Genomic DNA, 18,121 nt, shown 5'->3' with positions numbered 1-18,121 from the left:
ACAATGTAGTAAATCCTGCAGCTTAGTCTCCCCTTCAGCCTGTGTAAGGATCAGATGTGTTCCTTTATTTTAACATTAAGGCTGTTTGATTTGGTTTTAAAAAAATGTGGTAATTTGGTCGTTATAAAAAAATATTTGGGGGAGTCTGTTTTTGGTGGAGTCTTGTTTCCATTCTGAACAGTAGAATGCGGGATGCAGATTCAATTCTGCAATTGCCAATATAACCATAGAAGAAGAAGAAGAGTGACGCAGCTCATCACACTCTCCAACGAGAGAAGAAATGTCGCACCACCCGGAACTGTCCGCGGATTGCTCCAGGCAGGTTGGTTTTTTTGTTAACAGGTTCTGTTTTGAATTAGCAAGCATTTGTCTTGATAAAACGTTCAGAAAATCGACATGGAATTATGATATATTACAAAAAAAAATCGACCCTGGAAATACTAATTCCATTGGCTGGTATTCTGAAGCCGCAGTGGCGTGCAGCTAGCCTCAGCTTCACGAGTGCAGCGCTGTCAAAATCAGCAATTATGAGAAATGTATAAATGTTTACAAGGCAATGTTTTCAATATATGTATTTTGTTTAGGTCACTGCTGCTGCTGTCTGCTAGACTAGAGAATACAGTCAATTGTGTGGCTACAGTGTATGACTAATTGCTGATGACCTCAGCGATGTCTAGTGGTAATTGTGGTATTTCGCACATCCTTCTACGGTCTTGTGATGCTCTCCAATCCATTTTTTTGTACCACGAATATTTCTGCTGTGTTGTTTAATCCCGACATTTATGTGGTATTCATACAAATTTAGTGGCCAAAATGATGTCTGAAGAAAGTGAGCCCATGAGGCACATTGATCTTGGGTCTCCATCTCTGGAACAACCAGCGGCTGGTCACTGGTTCCCTGGCCCTCCCCCGCCCGTCTACTCCTGCACTCTGACTCCTGAGCTGGTGGCCAAGGCCCGGGAGGAGCTACAGGAGAAGCCAGAGTGGAGGCTGAGAGACGCACAGGCCCTGAGGGACATGGTGCTGAAGGAGCAGCCTAACCTCCGGACCAGGCTGGACGATGCCTTTCTCCTGCGCTTCCTACGGGCCAGGTAAAGCATGATGCACTACAGTAACTAACCATAATGCTATCTGTACAATGATCCAGGAAACTGGCCTTAAGCGTCTCACAGTAGGTCTGATCTAGGATCAGGTCCCCCTGTCCATAAAATCATATTATTATGATTTGAATGGCAAAGCTGATCCTATATCAGCACTTATACTCTAAGGCACTTTATGAATAAGGGCACTGGTGTCATCTTATTGAAGATGTTCTATCTTGAAGCTTACATAATGATGACCTGTCCCGTCTCCTTGTCCATCCAACAGGAAGTTTGACTATGACCGTGCCATGCAGCTGCTCCTCAACTACCACACCAGCCGGCGGGCCTGGCCCGAGGTCTTCCAGGACCTGAAGCCCTCCACGGTCAAACATGTGTTAGACCTGGGCTTCCTGACTGTTCTGCCCCATCCGGACCTTAATGGATGCTACATCCTCTGTCTCAGACCTGGTCAGTGTGTTAGCTCACACTATCTACTGTTCTTTTATGTCCTAGAAGGGTTTTATGTCCTAGAAGTGCTCTAACTCATTTTTTGATCTTTATTTGGAAATACTTTATATGAACACTGTCTTCATAGAAGAATAGAATTATACTTTATATGAACACCCTCTTCATATAATAGAATACTTTATTAATTCATACAAGACGGAAATTGGTTGTCTGCTTTACCCAAACCGGCATTATAAGTGCATTTACTTACTATCCCTTATGACCTATGTATAATGCATGACATAGGTGCTAATAGCTGCCCATAAACCTCTATAATTTTTTACATCTTGAAAACATGTCCGATAATAGCCTTGCTAAAACGGATTCAGATTGTCCTATGCTTGGCCTTTTTCAGAGTTACTAAATATACGTTATTTTACAACAGGAAAATGGAAAGCAAATGACTATCCATTTGAGGACAACATCCGGGCCATTTACCTGACTCTGGAGAAGCTGATTCAGCCAGAGGAGACTCAGGTGAATGGGATCGTCATCTTAGCAGACTACACTGGGGTGGGCTTGTCCCAGGCATCCAATCCGGGCCCGTTCCTGGCCAAGAAGGTTGTCAGCATCCTTCAGGTAAGCCATCAAAGACCTTGTTATTGTTCTGTTATTTAAGTTTTGAGATTGTCACCCATGACAGCAGGATCAAAATACACTGAGGTCTATCTAGAATATGTATCTTATCAAATATGTTTTGTTGAAAACAGAACACCCTCGAGATATGGCTTGTGTCTTCTGTCAATAACAGACATTTTAATGTTGGATTTCAGGATAGCTTCCCAATAAGAATCAAGGCTGTTAACATCATAAATGAGCCCCGGATTTTCAAAGGGATCTTTGCAATAATTAAGCCTTTCCTGAAGGAGAAGATGGCAGAGAGGGTGAGTTTCATTTCTTTGTCTTTTACATAATATGGAGTCTTTCTACATATCCTCCTTTTTCTGTACATGGTAACCTGTTAATTTGATCACTGCATTCAGATTACATTTATCTCGTATAACAGTTGTGATATGATTTCAGTGATTTCCAAAGTGTTTTAAAGCCATTATGAATAAACCTAATCAAATGAACATGTGGCAGAAGCCCTCTTGAAGTACTGTAGGATCCTTTGTGATTGTGTGACATCAGCCTAACATAATTCCCTTATTTTTTCATACAGTACGTTCTCCACGGGTCAGACCTGCGCTCTCTGCACCGCAAAATTCCTCAATCCGTCCTGCCAGAGGAGTATGGTGGAGTGGCCAGACACCTTGACATGTCAGCCTGGGCAAAGACATTACTGGACTCTGAGGAGGAGTTTATAGTGGAGTTCTGCCAGCCAGATCCTCTAGAGGGCGTAGTCCTCCCAGACTCCATGCTGTTTGAAGGGGAGCAGCCTGGTGGTGGTGCCAGGGATGACGACACCTTCAGAGGGCTACGCTCTCAGCTCTACTACTGTTACTGATAATGACCACCACCACCTCTCGCTACTATGAGGACACTAGCCTGGTCCCAGATGTGTTTGTGCTGTCTTGCCAACTCCTATGGTCATTGATGTGACATTGACCATAGTTGGTAAAACATAACTAGATCTGGGACCAGACTGAGGACACCACTGTTGATTTTTTTCCACTAATTGTTCTTTTGACCAATCACATCAGATATTTTTTAGATCTGATTGTTTTTCACTAATTGGTCTTTTGACCAATCAGAATAAGGCTGCCTGTATAAATGCAGCAAAAGTGATTTAGTAGAAATCACTACAGGAAGAGCTAAAGAGGTGTCTGGGCCCATATTCAAAAAGCGTCTCAAGAGTAGGAGTGCTGATACAGGATCCGTTTTTACCTTTGAGATCAAAATGAATATGGGGCCTACTACACTCCACATTGGCCAAGCATAAGGCAACTTTAGGTTCTGGTAAGGAAGCTTTACAGGAGCTGCTAATGCATGTTTACTTATTTAGTAGTTTGTGCCTCTCAGTTTTAAAATGGCTCTGATTTCCATTGTAAGATTTATTTCCCATAGAGGAAGACGTTCGACTGTGCCCATTTGAAATGCCACTCACTTCCACTTTCTCCTTAATTTCTCAGAATACATGTACTGAGGCTCTTCATCGGCATGGTGATATTCAAACACCATGTAGTTACAGAATACACGTACCGAGGCTCTTCATCGGCATGGTGATATTCAAACACCATGTAGTTACAGAATACACGTACCGAGGCTCTTCATCGGCATGGTGATATTCAAACACCATGTAGTTACAGAATACACGTACCGAGGCTCTTCATCGGCAAGGTGATATTCAAACACCATGTAGTTACAGAATACACGTACCAAGGCTCTTCATCGGCAAGGTGATATTCAAACACCATGTAGTTACAGGACACATACTTTGCCTTAATCTATTTTTGATAATGATAGATATGCAAGGGGTTATGAATGGGGTTTAATTTGTATGTAATCATACAAGTATGCCACTTTTATCCAAAGCAACGTACAGTGCAGTGAGTGGATAGCGTACAATTATAGCATGTGTATGTAATTCCAGCAGGAATTGAAACCCATGAACTTGCCTTTGCTGGCGCCATGCTCTTCCTGAACCACTCAAGACCTGTAATGTCTGAGTTACTGAGCGCCAAAGCCTAAAGTGTACCTACATGGCAGTGTACCCACATTACCATTCAAAAGTTTGAGGTCACTTTGAAATGTCTTTGTTTTTGAAAGAAACACTTTTTCCATTAAAATAATATCAAATTGATCAGAAATACAGTGTAGACGTTAATGTTGTAAATTACTATTGTAGCTGGAAACGGTTGATTTAAAAAAAATATTAAAAAAAGGGAATATCTACATAGGTGTACAGAGGCCCATTATCAGCAACCATCACTCCTGTGTTCCAGTGGCATGTTGTTAGCTAATCCAAGTGTATCATTTTAAAAGGCTAATTGATCTTTAGAAAACCCTTTTGCAATTATGTTAGCACAGCTGAAATCTGTTCTGATTAAGGAAGCAATAAAACGGGTCTTTAGACAGGTTGAGTATCTAAAGCATCAGCATTTGTGGGTTCAATTACAGGCTCAAAATGGCCAGTAACAAAGAACTTTCTTCTGAAACTCGTCAGTCTATTCTTGTTCTGAGAAATGAAGGCTATTCCATGCAAGAAATTGCCCAGAAACTAAAGATCTCATACAACGCTGTGAACTACTCACAGAACAGAGCAAACTGACTCTAACCAGTATAGAAAGAGTGGGAGGCCCCGGTGCACAACTGAGCAAGAGGACAAGTACATTAGTGTCTAGTTTGAGAAAGTTCATTAAATATTATCCGTAAAACACCAGTCTCAACATCAACAGTGAAGAGGCGACTCTAGGATGCTGGCTTTCAGGGCAGAGTTTCTCTGTCCAGTGTGTGTGTTCTTTTTCCCCATCTTTTCTTTTTATTGGCCAGTCTGATATTTGGCTTTTTCTTTGCAACTCTGCCTAGAAGGCCAGCATCCTTGAGTTGCCTCTTCACTGTTGATGTTGAGACTGGTGTTTTGCGGGTACTATTTAATGAAGCTGCCAGTTGAGGACTCTGTTTCTCAAACTAGACACGATTGTACTTGTCCTCTTGCTCAGTTGTGCACCGGGGCCTCCCACTCCTCTTTCTATTCTGGTTAGTGACAGTTTGCGCTGTTCTGTGAGTAGTACACAGCGTTGTATGAGATCTTTAGGTTCTGGGCAATTTCTTGCATGGAATAGCCTTCATTTCTCAGAACAAGAATAGACTGACGAGTTTCAGAAGAAACTCTGGCCATTTTGAGCCTTTAATTGAACCCATAAATGTGCTGATGCTCCAGACACTCAACTAGTCTAAAGGCAGCCAGTTTTATTGCTTCTTTAATCAGAACAGTTTTCAGCTGTGCTAACATAATTGAAAAATGGTTTTCTAATGATAAATTAGCTTTTGAAAATGATAAACTTGGATTAGCTAACACAACGTGTCATTGGAACACAGGAGTGATGGTTGCTGATAATGGGCCTCTGTACACCTATGAAGATATTCCATTGAAAGTCAGCCATTTCCAGCTACAATAGTAATTTACAACAATAACAATGTCTACACTGTATTTCTGATCAACTTGATGTTATTTTAATTGACAAAAAAAATGTGCTTTTCAAAAACGAGGACATTTCTAAGTGACCCCAAACTTTTGAATGGTAGTGTACCTAAATGACAGTGACACCAAAGCAATATTGATGCACATTTGTTCAGGACTAGTTAAATTAGTATTAATATGATCAGTTGTCACTCATGCTGATTTGATTTCCACCACTAGCATTGTAAATTGTGGATAGTTGTATGATATAAAAGTACTAACTAGTATTACATTAAAGTTAACATAGCTCAACTTAACATGAACATTTTTTACATTTAATAGCTAGTATGTAGATGAAATGGCCATGTTTATGCATTGTTCTAGACAAGTTTGAATCCACAGACTATTTTGATATGTAACATTACAGATAGATACAGCTACTTTGTGTTTTATTTGCATTAACAACACTTAGGGCAGGTTTCCTGGACACAGATTAACCCTAGTCCTAGACTAAAAAGCACGTTCAATGGAAATTCGCCATTGAAATTGCCTATGCTGTGATCTGGAAACTGGTCCATAAGGTTTTGTTTTACCAGTTACAATCTCAACCCAGGGTACAGAAGCCAGCTATGGGGATACCCACCCAGCAACACTGGAGCTATGTCATTGTGCCAAATATTTTATTATTACCATGGACCATTTAGAGGTTAGGTTATATTGTGCAGATGAACTCACTCAATAGACAAAGAGTATACCAAACATTAGGAACACCTTCCTAATATTGAGTTCCTTCTTTAACCTGTCTCCTTCCCTTCATCTACACTGATTGAAGTGGATTTAACAAGTGACATCAATAAGGGATCATAGCTTTCACCTGGTCATTCAATGTCATGGAAACAGGTGTTCATAATGTGTTGTATACTCATGAGTTTATATTTTCTTCATTTTATGAAAGGCCAAATTGTTTAAAAAATATATATTTTGTCATTAAGTTACATTCCACAATGTTATATTGTAATAAGCTAATCAATTTATTTCTCTAAGATGTCTAAGCATGTCTGCAGTCTCTTCATATTTTAGAGTAGGCGTCCATTGATCAATAGATTAATAAACACATTTCAAATTCAGATGTTTGTTTTGCAAAACCCTAGGCCTACATGTCCAGTACAGAGGATGGTTTCATTGTGTAGAATAGAACACAACACTATATTTTAGTCAATTCCCAGATTGCCCAGTTGGCTGTCGTTTAGGCTTTATGCGACTTGAGAATTAGGCCTAGTCGAAAGCTTAATTTTGTCACATTCTATTCGTTTTCATATTTGAAGTTATGAAGAGTTTCAGCGTGAGTGAAATGTGAGCCTGGATCACAAGACGATGTCTGATTGGCTGTGGAATGGCTAACTCCATTTTGGAAACAGCTGTTTGAAGACCTAACCTTCCCTCATTGTTTCGGGAGGTTGCCAGAGAAACATTCCCGCTTTATGAGACTTCATCGCTGTAAGATTTACATTACGTGTTGCAGAAGGGCCCGGAAACTGAATTGGTGTTTGATCCGATTGTATCAAGTGGATAATTAAGGCTACCGAATCAAGGTTAGTCATGTCTTTTTGTTACACTATAACAATGTTTATGTGAAAATGACTGTTGCCGCGCAACCTCGGCTGATGCACATTTGGTTACGAGGAATTTGTTCTGATTTTGATGCAGGTCGTGTGTTCGTCAAACTTGCCAACATTAGGCACTTGAGGGACGTTTTATTTTGTTATTTACTCAGTGGAATGCCTATATATACTTGAACAATGTAGGTGGTCTCGTCTGGTGGAATATAGGCTACTGCCTATCCTCTATTCTGGGCGATTTGAATGTGAAATTGGGACAAATTGGACTACTCCAATATTTTAACACCATCTTCCACGTTTTTTTCAACCTTTTCAGTTTTGCGTATCAACAGATAGCCCTAGACAAGTTCAGCTAATTATCGCACTTAGCAGAACAAATCAACTGATCTTGTGAAATAACCAAATACTCTAATTTTTTTAAAAATCACATTTTCTTATGCCTTTTATAATGGTCTTGACAGAGGGATTTCAACAAATACCCGTTAACTTAATTGTTGAAGGTCAGTAAGGATAGCTGTAGTCTGTAGGATAGGTGTAGGCTAGAGGCTAGGTGTAGGCTATAGCAGTTGTTCCTCAACTTTTTATAGTCCTGTACCCCCTTAACATTCAACCTTCAGCTGCGTACTCTCAAATGTTGTTTATTGTCATTTTAAGCCTGCCACACACACTATACATTTATTAAACATAAGAATGAGTGTGAGTTTGTGTCATAACCCGGCTCATGGGAAGTGACAGAGATCTTAGAGGACCAGGGCACAAATAATAATAAATCAATTTTGCTCTTTATTTTACCATCTTACATGTAAAACCTTATTTGTTCATTGAAAATTGTGAATAACTCACCAGAGGTTAATGTGAATGGTGTGCTTGAAAGGATGCACATAACTCAGCAATGTTGGGCTGTATTGGAGAGAGTATTGACACGTTTTTGGGCATATCCACACAGTCTGTGCCTGTATTTAGTTTTCATGCTAGTAAGGGCTGAGAAACCACTCTCACACAGGTACGTGGTTGCAAAGGGCATCAGTGTCTTAACAGTGCAATTTGCCAATGCAGGAGACACTGAGCGCAGGCCAATCCAGAAATCTGGCAGTGGCTTCTGATTAAATACAATTTTCACAGAACCGCTTGTTGCAATTTAGATGAGGCTCTCTTGTTCAGATATCAGTAAGTGGACTGGAGGCAGGGCATGAAAGGGATAACAAATCCAGTTTGTTCTGTCCGTTTCGGGAAAGTACCTGCGAAATTGTGCACCTATCTCACTCCGGTGCTTCGCTCTATCACATTTGACATTGTCCGTAAGTTTGAGATCATTTTCACACAAAAAATCATAGAATGATGGAAAGACCTGTGTGTTGTCCTTGTTAATGCAGACAGAAAAGATCTCCAACTTCTTAATCATAGCCTCAAGTCTATCCTGCACATTGAATATAGTTGTGGAGAGTCCATGTAATCCTGGATTCAGATCATTCGGGTGAGAAAAAACATAATCCAGATAAGGCCAGTCGTGTGAGAAACTCGTCATCATGCAAGCGGTCAGACAAGTGAAAATTATGGTCAGTAAAGAACTTTACTCTCAATTAAAAAAAAGTGTCAATACTTTCCCCCTTGATAACTAGCGTCACAGCGTTACATGGTCGCTGCCCATGTCATTGCATAATGCAGAAGTTACACAAGAGTTCAGGGGCCTTGCTTTAACAAAGTTAACCATTTTCACTGTAGTATCCAAAACATATTTCAAGCTGTCAGGCATTCGCTTGGCAGTAAGAGCCTCTCAGTAGATGCTGCAGTGTACCCAAACGGCATCAGGAGCAACTGCTTGCAGGCGTATTACCACTCCACTATGTCTCCCTGCCATGGCTTTTGCGCCATCAGTTCAGATACCAACACATCTTAACCACCAAAGTCCTTTTGACATCACAAAGCTGTCCGTCCAGTACTTTATCCTCTCCTGTTGTCCTGGATTCCAGTGGTTTGCAGAAGAGGATGTCTTCCTTAATTGACCCCCCATAAACGTAACAGACATATACCAGGAGCCTTACCAGGCCGTCTGTTGACTCATCCAGCTGTAATGCATAGAATTCACTGGCTTGTATGCAAAGCAGTAATTGTTTCAAAACATCTCCTGCCATGTCACTGATGTGTCGTGGGACAGTGTTGTTTGAGGAAGGCATTGTCTGTATAGTTTTTTTGTCCATTTCCCCCAGCATGGTCCCAACCATATCTGCGGCAGCAGGAAGAATTAAGTCCTCCACAATAGTATGGGGCTTGCCTGTCTAGCCACTAGGTAGCTCACCATATATGACACTTCTAGCCCCTTCTTAATGGTATCTGTTGCTTTTGTCTTACTACTCGAAAGCCGTCTTTATTCTCGTTCAAAAAACTCCCGTGGCTTATCTTTCAAATTGTCGTTTCGTTTCTAAATGTCTGGGCAAGAGTGAAGGTTTCCCATGGAGAGTAATGGCTAATGTGATTGGATGTTACTTATTTGACTAGGCTACCTGTATTTGACGTTATTTCGCTGAACACTAGATGGCTTAATTACATTTTTGCCAGTGAAACGAGGCTACTCAGGGAAGAAAAAAAACAACCAAATGTATAGCCCCATTGGAAAACATATATTTTTAAATATGAATCATTTTTATTTGGCGTACCCCCAACGACATTGCGTTTACCCTACTTGTACCTCAGTTTGGGAATACCTGCTTTAGTGCAAACTAACTTAACAGAACATTTGAGTTCAGGTAGTCATCGGTTTGGTTTCTAGTGTATACACCCCTCAACATGTTTCTGATGGTCCTGTAGGGATACTATGTGTATTTTCAGGGTTTTGTTCAAGACCGGCAGCACAAACACCTGACAAACAATACCATTAGCTGAATCAGTTGATATGAGCTTGCACATAAGCCTGCACACACCTGTAGGACCAGGGTCGAAAAACACTTAACATTTTTTTATCATACAGATAGTTATTTAAAGGTGCACTATGCAGAAATCGCTCTGCCATTTCCTGGCTGCTAAAATTCTAATAGTGCAGCTAATTTCAGTAGAGAATCATTGTACCATCTAAACCGCTGTGAATTGTATTTTCAATAACCAAAAATGTATTTTCAGCTGTTTGAAGCTGGTGTACAACACAAACTAAAAGAGGGGAAAAAACTACCAAAAAAGTTACATATTGCAGCTTCAAGGCTTCATGGATCAACAATAATGAGGTCATGTACTGTATATCTGCAGTGCAGCAGTGGCACTACCAGCATCACTCTCCTCTTCCTCCAACTTTCCCTTTAGCTAATGGATGTCTGCTGTTGTGTTGATAGTGGCCAATAACATTATTAGCAATGGAAAAATTAAGATTGAATACAATACTCTGGACGAGTGTGAAATGTATGTTTTGTTGGGTTGGGGATAAGGGTCAGTTGTAAGGGTTAGTTGTGTATGGTTGTTTTATCATCTTGTAGTTATTACTTGCTTCCCTCAGGAAGTACATTTTTTTGTGTCTGGTCCCAGATCTGGTTGGGCTATCTTGCCAACTCCTACTGATGTGTTGTGCCACTGACTCTAGAGCTGTCATACTATTCAATTTGTCTTTTAGTAGATGCGCTTATCCAGAGCAACTTACAGGAGCGATTAGGGTTAAGTGCCTTGCTCAAGGGCACATCAACAGATTTCTCACCTACTCGGCATGGGGATTCAAACCAGCAACCATTGGCCAGCTACCTGCCACCAATTAAGAGTGTTCAGTAGGGATGCATGATATATCGGTGAGCATATCAGAATCGGCCAATATTAGCTAAAAATGCCAACATCGGCATCGGCCCGATATCTAGCTTAACGCCGATATGCAAAACCAATGTCAAAGCTGACGTGCATACCTAATATAACGTAGGTAGATGACGTAATGACGCCACGAAAACACCGCTACACAGAACAAAAACAGAAAAATACTAAGCGCACACTTCCAACAACTAGTTAAAGTCGAGCAGTCATTTGAAAGTAAGAACATTTCAGCGATACAACTCAAAGGCAAAACCCGTTAATGCCAAGATAATGGAATTTATTGCCCTTGACAATCAACCGTCCTCTGTTGTGGATGACGTTGGCTTTTGCCGGCTGGTCAAGCCCCAGTACACATTATTTTTCAGATGTTGCCCTACTGGAGTTACAGTATTGTTGAAACGTACATATGAGCGTCACTGCTATTAGCTTCACAACTGACATTTGGACCAGTGATGTCAGCCCCATGAGCATGCTGAGTCTGACCGCACAGTGGGTCGATTTTTATTTGATTTAACCTTTATTTAACCAGGTAGGCAATGATTTCATATGGAGGGAAGCTGTATTGCATGCTCAAGAATGTGCTGGTTCTCATACCGCTGCTGACCGTTAACTTGGCAACATGAAAACACTCTTGGCGCCATTCAAAAAACTTGCGAAATAAGCTTATCAACTGCGTCTGCAGCAGGCATGATACCCTCTGTCATGGCATTGAAACGGCTGCTCGACAAAACTGCCAATGCAGACCGTGGGGTTAAATTTATTTAAGTACTTGAGGCTGTGAACAAGCGATTTGTGGCATTCTCTCTGAGTCTCTTTAGTGTCGCCACCATGCTCGGTGCTAGGTACAAGGACCGCTACTTTTACGCAGACAAGAAACAGGGTTTACATGAAATGTTACATACACAGCTGGACACGGCAGGGTAGCCTAGTGGTTAAAGCGTTGGACTAGTAACTGGAAGGTTGCAAGTTCAAACCCTTCGAGCTGACAAGGTACAAATCTGTCGTTCTGCCCCTGAACAGGCAGTTAACCTACTGTTCCTAAGCCGTCATTGAAAATAAGAATTTGTTTTTAACTGACTTGCCTAGTTAAAGGTAAAATAAAAAAAATACACAGCTGGACAAGATGGAAACGGACACAGTGACAGTGCGCACCAAGGAAGAGAGGCCATGGACAGACAGCTGAAACTTCACTGCTTGACATGTATAAGGAAATCCTGGTTGAGAATTAAATGACTGAACAAAGTAACAATGTAACAGCACAGCAATTAAGTGGAAAAGGTTTTTATGATGTTTTACTGGTAATGGGGACATGTAAATGCTATCAACATAATGTGTGTGTGTGTGTGTGTGACTTATTTATCTAGGCAAGTAATTTAAGAACAACTTCTTATTTACAATGACTGCCAGATCCGGACGGTGCTGGACCAATTGTGCACTGCCCTATGGGACTCCCAATCACGGCCGGATGTGAGACAGCCTGGATTCAAACCAGGGACTGTAGTGACGCCTCTTGCACTGAGATGCAGTGCCTTAGACCGCTGTGTGTGTTAACTATTTAACTGTACTAGAATGCTTAAAAGGCCTCTCAAATTTTGAATATTGGATATCGGTATCGGCCAAAAATGTCACGTCAGTGCATCCCTAGTATTCAGGACTATCTTTCTTACACAATACAAAATATGTTACTGGACGGAGAGAAGCGATCCAGAACTATAAGCATAGTGCCCACAGACTTCAGTCTAAAATGTGTAAAGCATTTGGTTGCTCTATATCAAATCAAATTTATTTATATAGCCATTCGTACATCAGCTGATATCTCAAAGTGCTGTACAGAAACCCAGCCTAAAACCCCAAACAGCAAGCAATGCAGGTGTAGAAGCACGGTGGCTAGGAAAAACTCCCTAAAAAGGACAAAACCTAGGAAGAAACCTAGAGAGGAACCAGGCTATGTGGGGTGGCCTCTTCTGGCTGTGCTGGGTGGAGATTATAACAGAACATGGCCAAGATGTTCAAATGTTCATAAATGACCAGCATGGTCCAATAATAATAAGGCAGAACAGTTGAAACTGGAGCAGCAGCACGGCCAGGTGGACTGGGGACAGCAAGGAGTCATCATGTCAGGTAGTCCTGAGGCATGGTCCTAGGGCTCAGGTCCTCCGAGAGAGAAAAACAGAATTAGAGAGAGCAAACTTAAAGTCGTACAGGACACCGGATAGGACAGGAGAAGTACTCCAGATATAACAAACTGACCCTAGCCCCCCCGACAAACTACTGCAGCATAAATACTGGAGGCTGGAGGCAATCTCCAATCTATAGAAATATCCAGCATGTGTGTACATTCATAACTATTAATGTACACCTCTCTAATTATGGGAGATGTGTTTACACATTTGCAGGCTGTGTTTTGTCAGTAGTGACCTACTCAGTACTCCACTGACCTAACCATGTTCCATGCTCTGTAGTTAGACTAGGCTATAGGACATTTGATTTTTAGCTCCATCATTGGCTGGGAAAGAGTTAAGTACCACAACCACCCTTTCTTTCTTGTGACCAAGTGACTGTCAGGAAGAAAAGTAGTACTTATGCACAATTATATTATAGAGACGCAGGCATACACACTCATAGACCATAGATTATTTTATTAGTTTTGATCCGAATTAACTCCTTGTCTTTAATTTGTCGTGCGCCATATGATTTTCATATTACCCTTCACTTTGGCTTTTTAGTAAGTCAAGATGTTTATTGGTTTAGCAAAATAACTGTGTGGGCTTAGTCATTAAGGACATGTAAAAGAATGAGGGATAAGTGGGTATGATTGAGTCCCTCTTAGAATAACGTTAATATCTCAATAACATGTGTGGGTAACCAACTAGCAACGCAGATTTAATTGCTCCATCATTTTAATTTACTACATTCAGGGTTGGGGAGTAACTGTCACGGTCGTTTGTAGAATTAACGGACCAAGGCGAAGCGTACGTTGAGTTCCATACAATTTATTAAAGAAGTGAAACTTTAGCAAAGACAAAACAATAAACCAACAACGAATAAACCGTGACTACAACACTAACTCAAAACATACACTCCCATAACCCACAGATGGAGAAATGCTACTTAAGTATGATCCCCAATTAAAGACAACGATAGCCAGCTGCCTCTAATTGGGAATCATACCGAAACCAACATAGAAAAAACAACCTAGAACCCCACATAGAAAATAAAAACTAGACTAACCTCCCCAGTCACGCCCTGACCTATTCCACCATAGAAAATAAAGGCTCTCTATGGTCAGGACGTGACAGTAACAAGTGCATGTAATCAGTTACATAAAATCCGATTACAAAAAACAAACTAATCAGTTACGTTTAGAAACGATCTGTTAAATTTCCGTACATTTTCCATGGGAAGTTAAGATCGGGTATTTTGGGAATATCGCTTAAATTCTTTTAAAAAAGTTAGCTTATAACGGTGAACCTTTGTGGGATACACAAGGCAATTCTAGGTCTGGTGGCATATTTAGGTTAAACTATCCCCAATGGAATTGTAACCCTCTGCATGCATAGTGCATTCTTCCATCACATCTACAGCTGATTCTCAAGATCTTGCACACTAATGAGATGCTGTTGATCCCACACAACTACACTGTCTGAGCCAAGGACTACATGCTTTCTGGTAAGTTTTGATGATAATACTGGGTGGCGTGAATACATTTTATATGGCATACATGCAATTTTATTTTTTTTAACTAGTAGCCTACAGAAAAGTGTGTTTTATGTCTTGATCGAGCTGTGTCTGCAACTGGTTCACCTCTCATGCTCACAGGCAATGTGTAGTGGAAGACATTTCTAAATGTTCTTCGCCCAGCATACACCCCTCCAACCAGACATGCTTTATCTACTCATTTGCTGGATGCAGAGTTCAACAGAGTTAAAGTGAAGGTCAAGCAAATCATAGAGAAAGCAGACTGTATTGCAATAATCTCTGATGGATGGTTGAATGTTCGTGGGAATGGAATAATTAACTACATCTCCACCCCTCAACCAGTATTCTACAAGAGCACAGACACAAAGGACAACAGACACACTGGTCTCTACATTGCAGATGAGCTGAAGGTGGCCGTTAATGACCTTGGACCACAGAAGGTATTTGCACTGATGACCGACTATGCTGTGAACATGAAGGCTGCTTGGTCTAAAGTGGAGGAGTCCTACCCTCACATCACACCCATAGGCTGTGCTGCTCGTGCATTGAATCTGCTCCTCAAGGACATCGTGGCACTGAAAACAATGGATACTCTACAAGAGAGCCAAGGAAATGGTTAGTTCTGTTAGGTAAGGGTCATCAAGTTATAGCAGCAATCTACCTCACTGAGCAAAGTGAGAAGAATACGATCACCACATTGAAGCTGCCTAGCAACACCCGTTGGGGTGGTGTGGTCATCATGTTTGACAGTCTCCTGGAAAGGAGTCTCTCCAAGAAATGGCCATATCACAATCTGCTGATATGGACAGCCCCATCAAGAGTATCTTCCTGGGTGATGTATTTTGGGAGAGAGTGGTAAGCAACCTGAAACTCCTGAAAGCTATAGCATTAGCCATTGCACGGATTGAGGGAGACAATGCCATCCTGTCTGATGTTCGGACTCTGCTTGCAGATGTAAGAGAAGAAATCTGTACTGCCCTGCCCACTTCACTGTTGCTCCAAGCAGAGGAAACTGCCGTTCTGAAATACATCAAAAAGCGTGAAGACTTCTGCCTGAAGCCCATACACGCTGCAGCGTACATGTTGGACCCCAAGTATGCTGGTCAGAGCATCCTGTCTGGTGCAGAGATCAACAAGTCCTATGGTGGCATCACTACTGTGTCTCGCCACCTTGGCCTGGATGAGGGCAAGGTTCTTGGCAGTCTGGTGAAGTACACTTCCAAGTAAGGGCTTTGGGATGGAGATGAAATATGTCAGTCATGCCAACATATCTCATCTGCCACCTGGTGGAAGGGACTTTGTGGATCTGAGGCTCTTTCCCTGTTGCCTCCATCATCCTCCAAATCCCACCAACATCAGCCGCCTCGGAACGCAACTGGTCCGGGAACACACACCAAAGCATGCAATAGGCTGACCAATACAAGGGTTGAAAAATTGGTGGCCATCCAGGCAAATTTGAGTATTTTTGAGCCTAACAATGAGCCATCCTCAAGGTTGGAAAGTGACAGTGAAGATGAGGCCTCAAAGTCTGATGTTCAAGAGGTGGACATTGAGAAGGTCCAGGGAGAAGACATGGAAGCCTGAGAGAAAGACAACCAAAGCTTTAGTTTCTAGACTTTAGTTTCTATCATTTTGCAGATGTATGTTGAAAATGTTTTTAGGAGATGCAATGGAATATTCCCTTTTTGTTGTTCAGTGAAATCATTCCATGTGAAGAGTCGACTCATTTAATTAAGTCTCAGTCTCAGGTCTTTTGCAGACTCCATCAGGTTTTCTTCCAGAATGGTCCTGTATTTGGCTCCATCCATCTTCCCATCAATTTTAACCATCTTCCCTGTCCCTGCTGAAGAAAAGCGGGCCCAAACCATGATGCTGCCACCACCATGTTTGACAGTGGGGATGGTGTGTTCAGTGTTCAGCTGTGTTGCTTTGACGCCAAACATAACGTTTTGCATTGTTGCCAAAAAGTTCAATTTTGGTTTAATCTGACCAGAGCACCTTCTTCCACATGTTTGGTGTGTCTCCCAGGTGGCTTGTGGCAAACTTTAAACTACACTTTTTATGGATATCTTTAAGAAATGGCTTTCTTCTTGCCACTCTTCCATAAAGGCCAGATTTGTGCAATATACGACTGATTGTTGTCCTATGGACAGAGTCTCCCACCTCAGCTGTAGATCTCTGCAGTCCATCCAGAGTGATCATGGGCCTCTTGGCTGCATCTCTGATCAGTCTTCTCCTTGTATGAGCTGAAAGTTTAGAGGGATGGCCAGGTCTTGGTAGATTTGCAGTGGTCTGATACTCCTTCCATTTCAATATTATCAATAACATCCTTGGGATGTTTAAAGCTTGGGAAATATTTTTGTATCCAAATCCGGCTTTAAACTTCTTCACAACAGTATCTCGGACCTGCCTGGTGTGTTCCTTGTTCTTCATGATGCTCTCTGCGCTTTTAACGGACCTCTGAGACTATCACAGTGCAGGTGCATTTATACGGAGACTTGATTACACACAGGTGGATTGTATTTATCATCATTAGTCATTTAGGTCAACATTGGATCATTCAGAGATCCTCACTGAACTTCTGGAGAGAGTTTGCTGCAATGAAAGTAAAGGGGCTGAATAATTTTGCACGCCCAATTTTTCAGTTTTTGATTTGTTAAAAAAGTTTGAAATATCCAATAAATGTCGTTCCACTTCATGATTGTGTCCCACTTGTTGTTGATTCTTCACAAAAAAATACAGTTTTATATCTTTATGTTTGAAGCCTGAAATGTGGCAAAAGGTCGCAAAGTTCAAGGGGGCCGAATACTTTCGCAAGGCACTGTATTCTCCTCGAATCATCGTGTCCTACACTGCTTTCATCACCACTCTGGGATCATCGACATGGCTGATTAGCTGTCCTCTGGAGACCCCTCTTCCAGAACGAGTGCAAGTACACAGACAACTAAGGACATTGTGACCTCTTGTGGACAATCAGAGACTTACACCTGAGAATGAAAGACAAGGCCATCAAAGGGCCCAACAGAGATACACCAGGAAGACCTTCTGTGTGTAAATACATCATTACATTACTTCTTACCTAAAGGAACGGCAGTTCGGGGCAAGGTATTAGTGCTAAACTAAGCGTAGTTTACAAATATATCAAAGTTTTGCTTGTCTTTCTCTTGCTCTCTTTAAATCTCCATCTTGTGTAACAAGTGTCATTGTGTTTGTCCGCTAGGGATTTATTGTTGTTTTAAGTTAATTCTGGAGACGGTAACTCGTTAAATAAACTTTTCCCGTGGTGCCCTAAATTCCTAATAAGTTAACTGTTACATGACTAATTTAATAGCGTAATAATTAAACATAGTAGGTAATTATTCAATGAATAA

At 41.3% G+C, this 18,121-nt stretch overlaps 2 protein-coding genes across 5 annotated transcripts in view; both read left to right on the top strand.

The window, feature by feature from the left end:
- The first annotated feature begins 234 nt into the window (after positions 1-234).
- LOC110532633 (alpha-tocopherol transfer protein-like) lies at positions 235-4,374 on the top strand. Of its 4 annotated transcripts, none has more exons than XM_036988646.1 (7): positions 235-322; positions 585-688; positions 806-1,091; positions 1,369-1,550; positions 1,975-2,168; positions 2,363-2,473; positions 2,752-4,374. In XM_036988646.1, the coding sequence occupies exons 2-7, from the start codon at positions 658-660 to the stop codon at positions 3,034-3,036; spliced, it is 1,089 nt and encodes a 362-aa protein (XP_036844541.1). In that variant the 5' UTR covers positions 235-322; positions 585-657; the 3' UTR covers positions 3,037-4,374. The 4 variants fall into 4 exon arrangements, with proteins under 4 accessions (XP_036844541.1, XP_021472378.1, XP_021472377.2 ...); XM_021616703.2 differs by having other exon boundaries at positions 585-679; positions 2,752-4,373; XM_021616702.2 differs by lacking the exon at positions 585-688 and having other exon boundaries at positions 242-322; positions 2,752-4,373.
- A 2,668-nt stretch (positions 4,375-7,042) lies between these two features.
- Positions 7,043-18,121, top strand: part of LOC110532632 (cAMP-dependent protein kinase inhibitor gamma) — a 35,376-nt gene continuing 24,297 nt past the window's right edge. The window contains exon 1 of the mRNA XM_021616700.2: positions 7,043-7,244. The gene's annotated coding sequence lies outside the window, so the exon portion shown is untranslated. The remainder of the gene's footprint in view (positions 7,245-18,121) is intronic.

This window comes from Oncorhynchus mykiss, chromosome 9 (genome assembly GCF_013265735.2).
Source record: "Oncorhynchus mykiss isolate Arlee chromosome 9, USDA_OmykA_1.1, whole genome shotgun sequence".
In the NCBI taxonomy this organism is placed as follows: Eukaryota; Metazoa; Chordata; class Actinopteri; order Salmoniformes; family Salmonidae; genus Oncorhynchus; species Oncorhynchus mykiss.
This window is presented reverse-complemented; position numbering and strand designations above follow the sequence as displayed.

Bases quoted from the DNA above. Each gene is read 5' to 3' on its own strand.
- LOC110532633 (XM_036988646.1), top strand. From the start codon at position 658: ATGACCTCAGCGATGTCTAGTGGTAATTGTG. The intron at 1,092-1,368 runs GTAAAGCATGAT...TCCATCCAACAG, and splicing joins CTGCGCTTCCTACGGGCCAG to GAAGTTTGACTATGACCGTG. The intron at 1,551-1,974 runs GTCAGTGTGTTA...ATTTTACAACAG, and splicing joins CATCCTCTGTCTCAGACCTG to GAAAATGGAAAGCAAATGAC.